This window comes from Saccoglossus kowalevskii, chromosome 14 (assembly GCF_978046115.1).
Source record: "Saccoglossus kowalevskii chromosome 14, keSacKowa6.1, whole genome shotgun sequence".
Lineage (NCBI taxonomy): Eukaryota > Metazoa > Hemichordata > Enteropneusta > Harrimaniidae > Saccoglossus > Saccoglossus kowalevskii.
In genome coordinates, this window is record NC_140654.1 from 21,646,481 (window position 1) to 21,662,844 (window position 16,364).

Here is a 16,364-nt window from a genome sequence, read left to right on the forward strand (position 1 = left end):
CATATAGGGCAAGAGCGCGTTGAAATGATTGATTCGTCTGATTGAAGCAGTACGAACTTGAGAAATAAAAATATTCAATTTAATTATTATGGATCCTTTCAACAAAAGTAAATCTCAATTCGTATTTCTGTTTTGGCGAGGTAAAAACCAACGCCTCTGTCCCATGCGTATCGTCCTTCTAACATTTAAACGTTGTTTTTACAAAATAAAATCGCTGACAAAAAAACCTTACCCACTGTTTTCTCCCGAGGAGTACTCATCCGTCTTTTCGAAAAGATCTCTGTAAGACACCTGGATCAACGCCGAGTACGCTGTGCCCATGGCGACGAGAAGCAGCAGTTTGATGAGATGGTGAAGGCGAATAAACACAGCACACGTAAGCATCGCCATGACACCACAGTAGAAATAGTACTGAAAGGAGTCACAAGATGATAGATGAATCATTCATTGAACGTTGTATTCAGTGTATCTGACTGACACCTCCACGCCTTCATTTAGATAATTTGTTTTTGAACTTAAAACACATTAGAATGATAGATGTTTTTGTTTGGTCTGCAAAGGGTATCAAACCCGAATGTAAATCGACATGACCGAGAACACCACTTAAAAAGGTTCTTACTGAATTATTTTGATTATTATATTATTTTAGATTATTTTGTCATTTTCATCATATTTTCATTATTATAATGGACTCATGATTGAGCTACAAAAAATGACAGACAGAATTGCGGTCATCGGGTACCTACTAAGAAACAAGAGTTCGGAAATGTCATCTTTGTATTTGCATTGGTTTCGATATCTCAAATAAGTTTTGAACGAAATTGGCTTGGACAGGTTATACATGATTCTTATTGATATGAATCCTAATATCGCTAAAAAAATCAAATTTATTTATCAGTGTTTCCAGTGTGATATTTTCACCTTATATTCAATTAGTAGCCATCTCCCATAATGCATTGCATACACATAAAGTCGAATTATTATCAGAAATTCCAACTATGTAAGCAGTCTCTGTGTATAATTTGAATTGAGCTCAAAAACTACTACAAAGACATTCCTGTTTCGACATTGTGAAATTCTTTTGTAAAAAAAATGAAAATAACTCAAAGCTGATTTTAACATGAAAAGTCCGAAATATGTGAAGAATGGTTCATAACGATTTTTCTATATTCACACCAATGATAATATTCATAATTATCGATCACACAAGAATATTACTAAAAGCAATACCATATTTTCTATATTTGTGCATTTTTAATGTCATTTTGCTGCATAAAAACTAAAGTTTAAAAATGTCGAAAACGGAGTGTTTTTATTGAAGGGTTTCAAGCTATTTTAATAATGACCACAGCATTGACACGTTCAGTTTGTATAGTTAAATTGTTCCAGAGAAGCCATATGATCCACTCATAGTCATACACGGAATGTAATCTAGTTGCAAAAAAAAAAAAAAAAAAACACTTGCGAAATAAATGTAATAGATATCGTACTGATAGCTCGCAACAACAATAATTTACCAACTAGGTCACTAGAAATTTATCTGCGTGACCCAAAATTGATTACGTTCTGGACTCCTTTGCGACAATGGGATCTCAAAGATCACGTGATATGAACCGGTAAAATACCCTTCGTTCATTGGTTAGTTTAATCTATTTGCTATGCAAATTTATTCAAACGTAACATCCTGTGGACTGGCATGGTGAGAATAAAGATGCAGTGTAAAATACCTCCCTTCACTAGCCTGCTCAAATGCAGCTACCGGGGGAAAACTCATAATCACATAATGGTATTTTCAGTCGCACAATTAACTTTATTTTGTATTCGATACTGTGTGTTGAGTGCAGAGGGATACCCCACATAGCGCATAAATTCGGGCGACTGACATAAACGATAGAAGTTTATTGCGTGTAATCACCTGGGGAAACTGGCATTCCAAATTGTCCGGATCCAAAGTGAAATTGTCTGAAGATTGCCTTTCTTCTGGCGTTTGACAAACAAACTACAAATAACGAAATCAATAATTAGATAAATAGGCTGAACACATGTAATTGCATGGAAATATCCATTTTAAATTGGCTATCAAAAATACATAATGACAAAAAGGCAATACAAATCGAATGTAACCGAACATGTTACCGTGGGAGTAAAATTTTGCTGTTTTTTTTATATAGTGTTAAACTTGAAGTTGGCGACCATTTTGGATTGAAATAAATAGGAACCTAGTTCGGATAGTTTTTTTTTCTTCATTTAAAACAACCATAAGTTCGAAAGAGTGTCTGAACAAAAGTTTTTTGCGACAACCATTCTTTAAAAAATGAGATTACGTGTCTGAACTTACCAAGTCACTGATAGTAACAACAAAAACAATTGCCACAACAAATATGATGAGAGTACTTCGCGCTAGTCTATTCTCGGCAAACAGGCAGGACAGATCACGCAAAATCACCGGGAAACGTTTGTATTCTTCCGACATGACCACCACGAGTGTAACCGTGTGAATGATTGTAGCACATACAAAAACCACAAGTGTGACATTAGTCCTGGAATATTAAAATAAATATGAATTATGTCATATATATTTGTGAGTGTACGATATCATAGCATGTGTTGTTGGTTAGTGTATTGTTATTGTAAGGCATTATGGAGCGGGGTAGATATCCTAGTTGATATTCGATATTTCTCAATATATCTGCAAAAGGTAATGACAGGTTATTACAATCGAGACATTCACTGACATGCGCTCAGGGTGATGCGATTCATTCGTCGTACCGCCTCGTGCTAAATATTGGCCCTAGTAGTCTTATACAACGTGCGTTTTACGCAAAATTCAAATTTGTTTACGCAAAATTCACTGAAAGGGCGGTGGTGTAGAGGCACACGAATTTCCCGTCCGTCAACAAACAATATATTTTAAACGCGTTGTATACGTCGTTATGGGACTCATACTGATGAGCTGCGACGACCACAAAGGCTCATGGGTAGACGCTTGTTTGTAAACAATGACACGCTATGGCCATCTGACGCACGCGCAGGTGACGACTCCCCCGCTTTAAACGAAATACTGTAAACTACTTTATTTTCGTTTGGAATTAATTTTCACTGAAGGAATGATTCAGAGAAAATAAAATCCAGCGAATATATCCTTTTTCCTAAATTTTACAATCAACTCGCAAACAAATCAATAAAAATTAATTTCAATACAAAACACACAAAAATCTATTCAGCGAAAATTAATTGCAACTAAGTATTTTACTGTGATATACGACCCCAAGTCTTCTAAAATAAGACACAACCACTCGGAACGGTTGATAATAGCTCTATCATCCCAAAAACATTATATTGGAATTGTTCTCGAATCTCTTTTTTTTTTTAAATTGTCCACCGTAAATCTGTTATAATACCCCTCACATAACAAAATGAAAAATCATTGACTAATTAAGTTGCCGCCTATCGCACAGTATGATATGTACTACACCAACGTTAAAGTTGCCATAATATATTTAAAAAAATCAAATTATGTATCTAAATTATCGCCAGGCTTGACAGGAAGGACTCGGGCGTGGAATATTTTAAAATTAGTATCACCTGTCAGAAAAGTGAAATATTCGACATACTTCTCTATTAGAAAGGTCAGCATCAAGTAGGAATTATTATTCGGATGTCGGCGAGTACAAACAACAGAAGCCACGCGCTTATTACAACTAATGGGGTATGGATTTCATCAAGAATCGAGACGTGTTCGCGCATAACGTTGGCAGATTTATCGGAGGAACAGCACGGACGAATACGAGGGGCAAATAAACCGTACGCCGATGTACAACAAATACTATTTTCTTAACATGTGTTTGCAGTTGCTGTACTTGTAGTTATATATATGAGAAGTGAGGGTATCGGGCCTTCTCTTTTATTGTTGGCTGTCTTGCGATATGTTTTTTTTCTTTAAACCAGATATTAAAAATAAATACCACAATAAAGATGATAGTGCTAACATGAATGTCGGCATACCTATTTATTATATTCTATATTATATATATATTATAATAGGTATGAACGCTATAGATTTGACCGGACTCCACACAAAGAAGTTCGCGGATTCTGTTCTAAACTTTTTTTGGATTTCGGAAGGAAAAGATGTATAATAATATGAGGTTATTACGAGGATACCTTAAAGTATGCACTCAGACAGTACGTCGCCGCATCGACCTCATAATATATAAATAATAATAAGTATGAACGTTATCTAGCTAACCAAACACCATTTTTCAAAACATTCTTGCAACGGTACTATTTTTATAAAAGGTACACACAACATAATTTGTAAATAAATTACAATTAGGCAAGGAATAATAACAGGTGATTTATGTGAGATATTTATTCCACATTTCCTCGGCGATATTAATGGTGCATTTCAAATATTGTTACTTTCAGTGAATAACAAAATTAGATAAATGTTATTAATATACCTCAACATCCTTAATAGCCAATCAGATTAACGCATTTAGCGGTCGATCTAATCGAGCATTGACTTTCTAGCTGTCAAAGACGTAATATGCAGCTTGTGCGCTTGAGTGGAAGTTACGATTGATCTAAGAAATGCCGATTCACGGCTGAGGTTTGTCGGCGTTTCCCCGGAGAATCGCCTGTAATTTATGAACAGGTCGAACAACTGTAATATTTTCGGCTCACTAAGGTATCTTGTATTACTTGGGCCGAGTTATGTTCGATGTGAATACTTGTAACCAGGAGATAATAATCATTAAACAATACGATTATATCGGTCGGTTCGACCGTAGTCGCCGCACCGTGTACAAGCTGGCGCTGATTACTTGAATTACGCTCGGCATTCCAGAGTTTGTTGACGTCGTAAACCGACGTTTAAAGCTTTCATTTATTTCATCAAGGTATTTTTATTGCTCGTATTTGTATCGTACAAACACGTGGGTTTCATTTAATTGATCATTTAACCAGAAATGTGTTGTAATATTGCGTTTTATTAAAGTCGGACTGCGGCTTTTGAAAAGTCAGACAGTCGTCCTTAGCTAATTGATACCTACACAATACTTAAATGTGACACTAATGTCGGAAAAGATTATGGAATATAAATAAATACGAACCATTGAATTCGTGATGAAAAATAACCGTGAGCATCATTTGCCGAGGTAAACAATACTCACAGAGGGTCGACAAATCTGTATAACGACTTTGGCTCCGGTCAATATTTCTATATTATTATTCTATTATTAATATGCAATGTACATAATTTATATGCAACTACGTGTCAGAACATATGGCATGTGTGAGGTGTATCCCCGTACATTGACCGGCTAAGGATACGTCGATACATGCCAAGCACGCACGGCAACACTCGTGCGTCAATACGTAATAGCAACATTATGTCGTTATCGTATGGTGGCAGTTTTCAAAATGAGTACATGTGACCACTTCACCGTGACACGTGATTGAAATCAACCAGCCAGGATACAGATGTTGTACTTATGTTCATATGTCACATATCATAACTGAGATTGATTTGTAAAATTCTCTTAATGGGATATCAAATCGAACTGCTGGTTCTGAAGCTATATATTCTGACACTTATCAAAAATGGTATACCATAATCACGACAGGTTTTTAATAGCATTTCAGAATATACATGTACCACGGAAGGCAAGCACTAAAGTGACTGCCACTCAAATTACCTACTAAGAATTTACACTTGGGTACATTCAGCAAACTATTATACTCGGAAACAACGCAGTTCAAAATACCTTGGCGTCATCAGCAACAGCGTTGCCATGGTGAAGATGAGAATGATAAGAGCACACACCATGTTGGACTTGAATGTGTCATCACGAATCATAGAAAACTGTTAAAAGAGAGAGCAATAAATGACCATAGGAAAGTGCCGTTATTGACAGCTGATAAAAGACGTCGTACGTTGATAGTACATGCTATTATACACAACTGTTCGATAACACAATTGTGAACACGTCATTATATACAACTCACGTTTTTCTCTATGTCCTTGTCCTTAAACCTCAGCGTTACGCGCCGGATGTGCTCTTTACGTAGTGTGTCGCTGGAGCGAATTTCTATGGCATGCGCCACCAGACGGTTGATTTCATCGTGCTCTGTTCTTTCTGTTTTCTTCGATGTCGATACAACGTTGCCAAAATGAAATGGCAGTAGCCCAATGGCGTCCGTCACTGACCACTGCAAATAATTTAGTAAACAAAAATTCCTAAAAACAATGTAAATTTAAAAACCAAGATGTACACACTGGCTAGAAGGAATGAATGTGCGATGACATCAACCCTTGACGCTTACCCTCGGTGCTTGAGACATTATATTATCAAATGGCAGCTCCGCACTCCACGATGTTTCCGACAGTGACTTTGCTCGTTCTTGTGTCGAGTTCGAATCAGGTACATTGGGGGTGTTACCTTCTGCAACAGTACGGTCATCTGTCGTGGCCGCCTCAGCCGGAGCAGAGGCTGTCTTTATCAGCGATGGAACTGTCAAATCTTCCAGGACCCGTGCTCGTTCAGAGGCGGACGTTCTCTGTGTGCATACAAGAGAATATATCAGTAGAACATTTCCCATGAAGTTATTAACAGCGAATTTATGTGTCAAGAACTTAACGTATATGTCTTTATATTATTAAAGCATCGACTCATTTTGTTCGGGATAACCAGGGAACACTGCCATTCAACTAGCACATCGGGGAGTAGACGAATGGGTATTCTGCAGTATATTTACTCCTACTACTTCACGGAAACTACCATGCCGCGACAATCGCAAAATGATAATATACAGACAGAGAATGGTGCGTATTCAAAACAAATCGCATTTAAACATGGTTCAATTGAGTGATTGCTAATGGCTGTGTGTCTCCAAATAGCAACATTCATAAAATAAGAGCATTCGCTGACAATGCAATGGTCCCACATTTGCTGTACAGTATTCATACTTCATACAACAACATGTCAGAATTGCTATATTATACATAGGATAAATGTCAATTATTGTGAGTATCTATTGCGGTTTTGTAGTATCTATGACAACGTCCACTGCTTCGCACCAAATAAAATAACTACCTTTGGTTCGTCTCCGATTACCAGAAAGGTGTCAACGTCTTTTAACTTCAAATACGTGTCCCTCTCGTGAGCATTGCCTAGCTCCGTGTCATAGTCGTTACCTAAATATGATAAGGTCTCTTTTGAAATGTGAACTCTCCTGCAAATTTAAAGGAATATGAATGTTAAAAACGTTAAAATGAATGAATGAATGAATGAGTGAATGAATGAATGAATGAATGAATGAATCAATCAATCAATCATACCCGGGAACTCCGCCAGCTTCCATGTGATTAGCCATTGTGACGTCATTGCTCCACACGTCAAACTGCCATTTTCGAAGTCCGAGCACCCCGCACAGGACAGACCCCGTATGTATACCAATGCGCATGTCTAAGTTGACGCCCGTCTTCTGTCTGACACTTCTGTGAACATATACCAAAAATGGCGTATTACTCATAATAATGTGTATATCAGTGCACAGTAATTATAGGTTTCAATCAGAATTGTGAAATGTTTGGTGGAGCATACACGTATAATTTCACGTTTCCATAGAGATTATGCGAGACTGAGTAATGTGTACAGTAAAACAGCGAACATATAACCATTACATCTTTAATATCAAAGGTAATCTAGGTACAGTCGAATGGCTGTCATTGGACAATTGGCTGCTCCACTTTGTCGTTGTTCAACCAAGCTACTGTGGTATTTAGTTATATTGCATAAAAAAATAGAGAACGAATGGGCGCGATGTGGACTAAACGCCGACTTCGACTCAGTATGGGAATGTTATTCAATGAGTTCAAATTATCACAGGAATTATCTAGTTAATTATTAGCGTGTACTTGTCGTTGTGTGTACTTGTTGATCTGCGGACCACTCAAAGTCGCCATCCTTCGGTCGGGGGGGGGGGCATATTTCGCGCATGCGTGGTGCGGACAACCAGCGCATCATTAAAGATAAAGAAAATATTGGAATTCAAACAGCTTCAAATAGATTTGATGTAAACAACAGAACCGTTAAGCAGGGCAGGATTGAAGTAGTCTCTGCAATAGTTATAAAAAGAAATCTTACTCACTTAATAACTGTGATCATGTGCAATCCCATCTCAACGCAGCACTGTGCATGATCAGAACGAGGTTCTGGTAAGCCAGACACACAATAATAGCAATCTCCAAGTATCTTGATTCTTAGGCAATTGTTTTCCTATCAACAAACAATCCATATTTTCACAACATTATTTACCATTGTCCCGCGCGCATCTACTCGGTTAAATTGCTTTTTTTCATGTTTACTTTTAATCATCGAGAGAGGGAGATACACCCTTAGGTCGAGAGATACTTTCTCAGGTAACTATGTACTGTCGATAGTTACAACGGGAGATTGTCATTATTTGTGTTAATGGCAAAATTAACTAAAACATCAGTTACATGTAATCGAGTCTTACAAAAATGTTCGGCTTAATCCCGTATATCGAATTAAGAACATGCTTCAGTTAATTAATTAAATTAATTAATTACTTAATTAATTAATTAATTAATTAATTAATTAATTAATTAATTAATTAATTAATTAATTAATTAATTTATTTATTTATTTATTTATTTATTTATTTATTTATTTATTTATTTATTTAGTTATTTATTTATTTATTTATTTATTTATTTATTTTCAAACATGATATACGCAGGTGATGATCTCCAAAAAACGAGTGCAACGCGGTCGAACAGAGGAATTATAAAAAAATAATCTGATCAAGTCCACTTAGTATTACGTAATAATAATTTAAAAAAAACAAACAAACAGGAAATTGTTGTGTTAGAGACATCATAAAATGTGTCCTGTAAATCAACCCTAGATTTACATTACCCTAAATCCACAGCGTGGTCAGTGAACATTATTGTCCCCGAGGGCAATTGCAACTGAGTAGGTTAATTTTGAACAATGAATAATACATGGCTTGTGCATTAGAATCTCAGCATTGCTTGGGCGGCGTTCACTACAGGTGATTTCAAACTGCGCTTTTGTATGCAGTGCGTGTGACGTGGCTGGTAACGCTGATGAAACGTTTGCCGTAATCGTCAGTTCGAATCCCGCGTTCTATGTCTGCAATATTATGTGTATTCTTTTGTATTTAAAGCGCGGCAGTCGTCGCGCTGCGCATGTGCGACATTTGTATTGATAAACATTGATTTTCCCACAATCCAATGCGCTCTTCTAATGGAAATCACAAGTATGAGGCTTTACCTGGGCGCGACTTGCACTAATTACCGCCGGTGACTCCTTCAAAACTTTCCAATCACCTAAAAAATACCCAATTAAAGCTTCGCAACGTCTCAGTTTGTACTTGTCGATCTGCGCAACAGTCAAAGTCGCCATCTTTGTTTAATATTTCTCGCGCATGCGTCGCGCGACGAATACCGCGCTTTAAAATGAGAACGCAGTGGCTATACCAGAACACTACAATTCGGCCCCGGGGAATAATTAAGCAGACTGCATTAAACTTCTTACAGTGATAGGTTATACTGATATTAAGTAGCACATTCGTACAAAATAAGTGCTTTTAATCCGTTACTCACTCACAATATATTGCATTAATATTTACTAAAATAGCAAACAAAATCCCAGATTACCACATAAATCATCACGACATAATAACGTGCACGAATGCCTGTACTAACCGTGACAGTCTCCTGTAATAGTCTTACCTCCGCTAACTTGTCAAATCTTGCAAATAATTCATTTAGCGTCCGCACCAAGTCCTGCGCGTGAAGTTTGGAAGCCAATTGGGTGAATCCTTTGATGTCCGCAAACAGAATACTGTGAAAAAAACACGCTGTAAGTTAAAACATTGCTATTTCGGAATAAAACGATTTCTGAAAAGCAATGATATATCGACCCGAGTATGTGTTGCTATGGTAACACTGATTGCTGGAATTAGAACGATCAACAGATAAAATATGAACGTAGACAGCAATTCAATACCATAATCCAATGTTTTGAATAGACAGACATAAGCTGCTACAGAAAGTGAAACGATCTTAAGTTTAATGATGTATAGAGCCACTGTTAATTGCATGAAAAGTAAGACCAGGAAATGAAATAAATCTGTTTATCAAATCACTGGGATTTGAAACCGATTAGGATTTGTTATATTTATTTAAATTAATTACCTTGGTGAATTAAACTTGTTGCTATTTTCTACAACCAAGAAACTGGCACATTTTCATTTTCACTTTCATAAATGTTCCAAACACACTTCTTATTGGCAGACAGAAGCGATACACATATTTTTTTCTAGGCTGAATAGTACACCACACCTGACGGACAAGCATAACCGATCTGTAATCTGTATCTTACCTAACATTTTCGTATTGGTGGATGTAAATTTTGTGGAACTGAGCAGGTAGGAAACTGTCTTCTTCCATTTCGTGAGCGATGTCATTTATCATCTCTATGGCGACGAACTTGGGCAGCACAGAGAGCAAGAGTCGTTGCTAGTAGATACAGTTCATACAAAAAGAGTTAGCAGTCGACAACAAATTAAAACGTCCAAAATTAATGGTTTATATTGCGGCGTGGCTCTAAATGTCCAAGAGGGATTTTGGAAAGTAAGATTTACATTTCGAACTCAACTTATATTAATACTAGTAGAACGCCGCGGGAGAACCCCTGTTTATCACATTGCAAATGAGAAACGTGAATATGGAAACGGAAATGAACACATCATTTGTAAGGAGTGCAGATATAAAGCATGTTTCACAAGGCTCATCGCTCACCGCCGGTGCTCATGACCAAATTGTTCTGATAAAAGTAACGCTGAAATCCACTTCTTTCCGGTATAAGCGTGAGGCAAATATATGATAACTTTTGAATCTCACAGAAAAATTGCGTATACATGCGTGTTTGAAAAATCTGTATTTGTCCATTTTCTTGTGACTCAGTTTAACTACTTACACTGATTGCCGCTGCATTATCTTAGAAGCCTACTCACAAATGAAAATACCCAGAAATTTATTCATTTTGCAATAGATTGTATCACAGAGCAATATACAAATAAATCATGCACACATAGCGTTACCTGGTTTTCGTTCTCTTTCTGTAATTTGAGCCGAGCTTCGATGCATCTCCGTGTTTCTAGGAAGGCTTGTCTTAGCGTTCTGTCAGATAGATAGTTTGTGTACATGCCAGCAAAATTAGTGCATAGAAGAAGAAGAATATTTGCAGCCCACTGAAATAAAACAGATATTATTCGGGATATATAAATGTTCATGTTGTTTGATTGGCAGGATATTGGTATTGAATTCACCAAATATGTCTACATCTACCAGCGACGAATACGAAGCACGCTCGTGAGGTAAAAACGACGTAAAGGATCCGGAGTGAAATAAATGCTTACACCGATATATTCGTTCTGGCGTGTAGTCACTTGCCATTTAGAGTTTCATCGCATAATCGAGGCATTCTTCATAAGTTCGTATTTAAATTGGTATTTAAAGTGCGGTGGTCGTCGCGCAGCGCGTGTTCGAATTTTATGTAAATAAACAAAGTATTTTACACGCGTTGCATACGTCGCCATGAATCCCATATCGAACAGGACGCGACACGACGACTGCCGCCTTTTAAGGTAGCGGGACTATTATTTGCATACTTGTTTTCATCTTCTAATTGTGACTAAATGACTACAAATAGACCCGGGAAAGTAGATTTTTAGAATCGCCAGACTTCACGCTTTTCACAAGTGTATTTTGCATGCCCGTATCTGCATTCTACGACTCGTTACTCAATCAAAGGTGAAGAATTACTTTTCTGGAAAAAAAAATAATTACGCATTTATGCTGGCGATAAGAAGTATTTTTTCCACTTTTCCTAGTTGTTCAATAGTCTGGTAAATTGAATGTGTCTGGTCAGTTTTATTCAAGCAACGGGTTTTAAAAAATAGTTGCTGAATTTCAATTACTGTTTTAGTCGCATTGCCCCCAACTCAAACCACAACTCGTTAGTAAATAATCGATGAAATAGTTGTCTGGACACATTCAAGTTCCTCTCATTGTCACCTTAAAGCTGTGAAAATTTGGTGTTAATCCGACGACAATAAGTTTACGTTATTTGTTGTATTTTGAAAAACATAAACTCCTAGAAAACGTCATGAAGTAACAGCAAAGATTTTCAAGCTTGTTTATCGGCACAATCAATTTGTTTTCCTATCAAGGTCTGTTTTAACATGTGTAGGGACATCCAAAAGTGCAAGGCTATTGGAAACCAAAAAAATAAAGAAATGGGATAGCTATAACTGAATAAATTCGGCATATGAAAACACCAAAATCAATGATTTTTTTCAGTGGCTGTGTGACCTTGTGTCTGACACATTCATATGTAAATGACTAATCTGTGAAACAAACAGGGGCGGAGACAAACCACTCAAATGTTTGGAAACACTCATTGTGTGTCAGATAGCTACTGATAACACATCCTAACATTGCTTTGTCTTGAGTTTATCTTTGAAACTTATAGGCACACAGATTAAACCTGTGTTGTTGATTTTGGAAAACACTACTGAGGCTGCCTTGCTTCCCTTCAGAAAATCTACATTTTAACCAACTTACATGATATTCTATGTTATGTTGACTTTATCATATGAAAGTTTATAGTGCATTTCATCAATTAATAAATAAATGTGCAAATCGTAAATTTCAACACAAATAATAGTCTCGCTACCTTAAATTGAATAAACAAACGAAATCGAAGAAGCTTCAAAAAAACATAATGATACTTAAAGTCCTGAAGCTAGTTCATAAAAGGCCACAATTGCAACAGAGTCTACATTAGTTTGACTAAATAAAATGGTAACATTGACCTGAAAGAGTACGCTATGTAGTTTGTGGTATGATTACATGTATTCTACAGATACGGAAGTCATTAATGTGCAAATGAAATTGAGACTTGTTAATGTGCTTGATACACAACGCTTACGTGATGTTGTATTTTGCCACCCCATTTTTATAACTATATGTTATGCTTGTATTTATTTGAATATTCCAAAGTACATTCTTGTGCAAATATGAATATCATTTGCCAATAACTATGCAAATTAGTCACATGTCCATGTAATAATTTTTAGTATTTTTTAAAACAGGGGAAATCATGTAAATAACGGAGTGACGTGAACCAGCCTGTGTTTATTCTTATCAACAACTCAGAAAGAATCAAAGTTCTTTTATGAGTAGATCAATAAATAATCACGGACACACACACGATACTTCGAAAAGTTTGGAGATACAAATTTTTTTTCTTACCCAATCAAATGTTAGGTTAGTTAGTTTTGCGCATGCGATTTTTTATTAAGCGTACTTTTATTCTTATTTGATGACATTATTCAATCTTTGCATTTTATTATGCAAATGAAATTATCATTTTAGAATGCATATTTTGGCATTCGGGACTGAAAACATATTTATTTGTGAAACGTGTTCATTCACATTTCAGAATCTGCACCGCGGAGTTAATCACTTCAGGGGGCTGTACACAAACTCTCTGTTCGCATGCATCTCGGGGAATCCTTAACTATCGTTATCGACTGAGGCAGGTTACGACCCTTTGAGCAAATCAATCAACAAATCGGAAATTTGTGGATTGAAGTAGGAAACGAACACAACGAGTACATATCTTCAAAACTTCGGTGTTCACCGTTTTAATAACCTTAGTTTTCTGAAGCAACAACGAATCAATATATATGGGATTGAGTACATGTGTTTAACGCAAAATCACGAATAATTGAAATTGGATTTGCGAATCAATACAATATACAACGAAGAAGAGAATAAAAACATTAATTTATCCTTCATGAAACGTTTATTTATTACACTTAAATCATATTTTATGACTGCTAAACACCTATACATTTTCAATCGATAGTTGATCTTCTGAATTATAGAAATATATCTACTTCTGATTTGTTTGTCTCTAATGCATACCTCAATTTGATTTTTTTAATATAGTCTCAATCGGACACTCGTAGCATAGTGGTCTAAAATTCCACCTATGGTTGAACATCAAAAAACGATCGATCCCCTACTCTGGTTGAGTGCGCCACAGACTCAACAGAAAGACTAAATCCATTCACTAACGGATACGACTTTGAAGAAACCATGATAAAGGTTCACGGGGGCTTGTGTTTAACCGAGCATGGTTGATGCCTGGATAACCCATTAATACGCGGTGGTCGCCACGCGGCGTGTATTCGAATTTCATGTAAACAAACAATGTAATTTACACGCGTTGCGTACGTCGCTTTGTTCCGCGTCGAACAGGGCGCGGCGTGACGACCATGACCACCGCCGTTTAAATTGCCATTAACCGTTATGATAGAAAAACGGTCAGCCCTGTCACGTTGTCCCAATCATGTAATATGATTTCTGTGGCAAAATACATTACATGTCAGCACACATAGGTTTAAGTCCAATAAAAGTCAGAAGAGACAACAGTGACATTCAAATCCCGGAAATGTCGACTAGCACAGAAATATTTAAACAAAAAGTAATTACAACCTTATGTTAAGTATGGTGTATTCCAATACCCACGATTACTCTAATCCCCCCATTAGTAAAATTGACTTATATTTGTAGTGTTGTGAAGATTATGTTGAATGTAATATCCGCGTTAATACATACATTTGACGATAACAAAAAACGTGTTTTAATGAGTTTCTTACTAAGTTACCTACTTAGATGTTTTTTTCAGAAGGAGGTCCGCGTAATTGCCCATGGACAATAAACCGGAAAACCGGACTAATTTACAAATAGAGCTTAGCTTGACCAAAATAGTTCCAAAATCCGGATGATGCATCCTTATACTAGCGATGTTTGAAAAGTTGGGACAGCTGAATACACCCTCTGCAGTTCAACACACATATACATGGAATTGGTTATTCTGGTTTTGTAAGCAGTAAAAAATGTTTTCGTAATAAGGCGCCTTAATAGAAACAATCATAGAAATACGAAACTGCTCTTTGATTTATTTTGATTTGCCCCCCCCCATTGGCAAATGAATGACATAGTGGGTAAAACAAAACCCTATAGACTAACTTACAACAAACTCGGTATAAATATATAAAATGAAATTGAATGCACATAATTTAGTATACTGAAGCGTACTAGTAATACGCATGGTGGATGGAAGATACATAATAATTTAGCGATGACTCTAAGAAAAGTAGTGTATGGTACATGTATATGTACACTATGAATTGCTTTATAATGACTTCCAGTTGTTCTCGTAATTGAATTCTGAAATAAAATACTCTAACGCAAAGCTGTGAGACTGGATGACAAATCATTACAGCAACGCTATATCTGAACTGTACCTTGCCTTGTACGGACATTTAGCGTTAAATAGTATGAGGTTTAAATATTAATTTGAATTTCCGCCAGTAATCGATAATGGACGTTTAGAATTAATGTTAATATTCGCCCGAATACCGGAGGTAATTTCAATATATTCAGTCAGAGTCACATATTTTAGCGTACACTTTTCAATCTGTACCCCAATACCTCGAAATCTCCCGAAAACAAATAAGACCTTTCTTTCTAATTCAAAACGATTAATGGCCCATACTCTACTGTAACTGGCAATCTTAAAACAGGCTACATAAACAAATTTAAGTAAGTTTTACGTAATTTGAAATTGATGCCATTGAAGAATAATCGGTGATTTTGTTTTTCTCGAAAAGAGTATTTGCGAGTGTGAAATTGTATAGCGGCTCCAACATAATAATATATACAAAAGAAATTCTCAAAAATTGTAATGTTGTTGCGAAAAACAAACTGTCTTAAATAATCTAATGATTTGATGAATAATTAAACATCAAACATTGATAGTTTCTGTGCTTACTTTTTACAGATTGAATATATAAATAAACCATCATGATCGCAATTCGTCCAGTATGAACAAAATACAGAAAAGAGAATATAAGGTTACAAGACAATCCAAACCGTACTCTCATCCCTTTTTTAAAAACATGTAGACATCGATGCATGTACTGATTATGCATTAGTTATCTGCGGAATGCTGGGGAGTTCGTGGAATTAATTGACATGACACGAGTATTACGTTACACCATCACTATCGATGCAAAGGCGAGATGTGGACAAGGAGAATGCTATATTCATGTATCAACGCAGTAAATAAAACGATGCAAAATTTATTTTGCCTAGCAGGATATCTACACGGTTGTTCATTACCAGATTAAAACGATCTCGTTAAATAGAGCAACAAATAGACTTCATAACA

The 16,364-nt window shown here is 36.3% G+C and overlaps 1 protein-coding gene across 1 annotated transcript in view; it reads right to left on the reverse strand.

The window, feature by feature from the left end:
- The window catches only part of LOC100370378 (adenylate cyclase type 8-like), a 139,434-nt gene that overhangs the window by 8,625 nt on the left and 114,445 nt on the right, over positions 1 to 16,364 (reverse strand). The window contains exons 4-15 of the mRNA XM_085507528.1: positions 11,158 to 11,307; positions 10,437 to 10,573; positions 9,785 to 9,896; positions 8,155 to 8,282; positions 7,343 to 7,501; positions 7,098 to 7,236; positions 6,328 to 6,561; positions 6,010 to 6,213; positions 5,769 to 5,866; positions 2,339 to 2,540; positions 1,916 to 1,999; positions 233 to 411 (exon numbers count right to left, since the gene is read on the reverse strand). Of these exons, the coding sequence (XP_085363654.1) occupies positions 233 to 411; positions 1,916 to 1,999; positions 2,339 to 2,540; positions 5,769 to 5,866; positions 6,010 to 6,213; positions 6,328 to 6,561; positions 7,098 to 7,236; positions 7,343 to 7,501; positions 8,155 to 8,282; positions 9,785 to 9,896; positions 10,437 to 10,573; positions 11,158 to 11,307 (1,826 nt within the window). The remainder of the gene's footprint in view (positions 1 to 232; positions 412 to 1,915; positions 2,000 to 2,338; positions 2,541 to 5,768; positions 5,867 to 6,009; positions 6,214 to 6,327; positions 6,562 to 7,097; positions 7,237 to 7,342; positions 7,502 to 8,154; positions 8,283 to 9,784; positions 9,897 to 10,436; positions 10,574 to 11,157; positions 11,308 to 16,364) is intronic.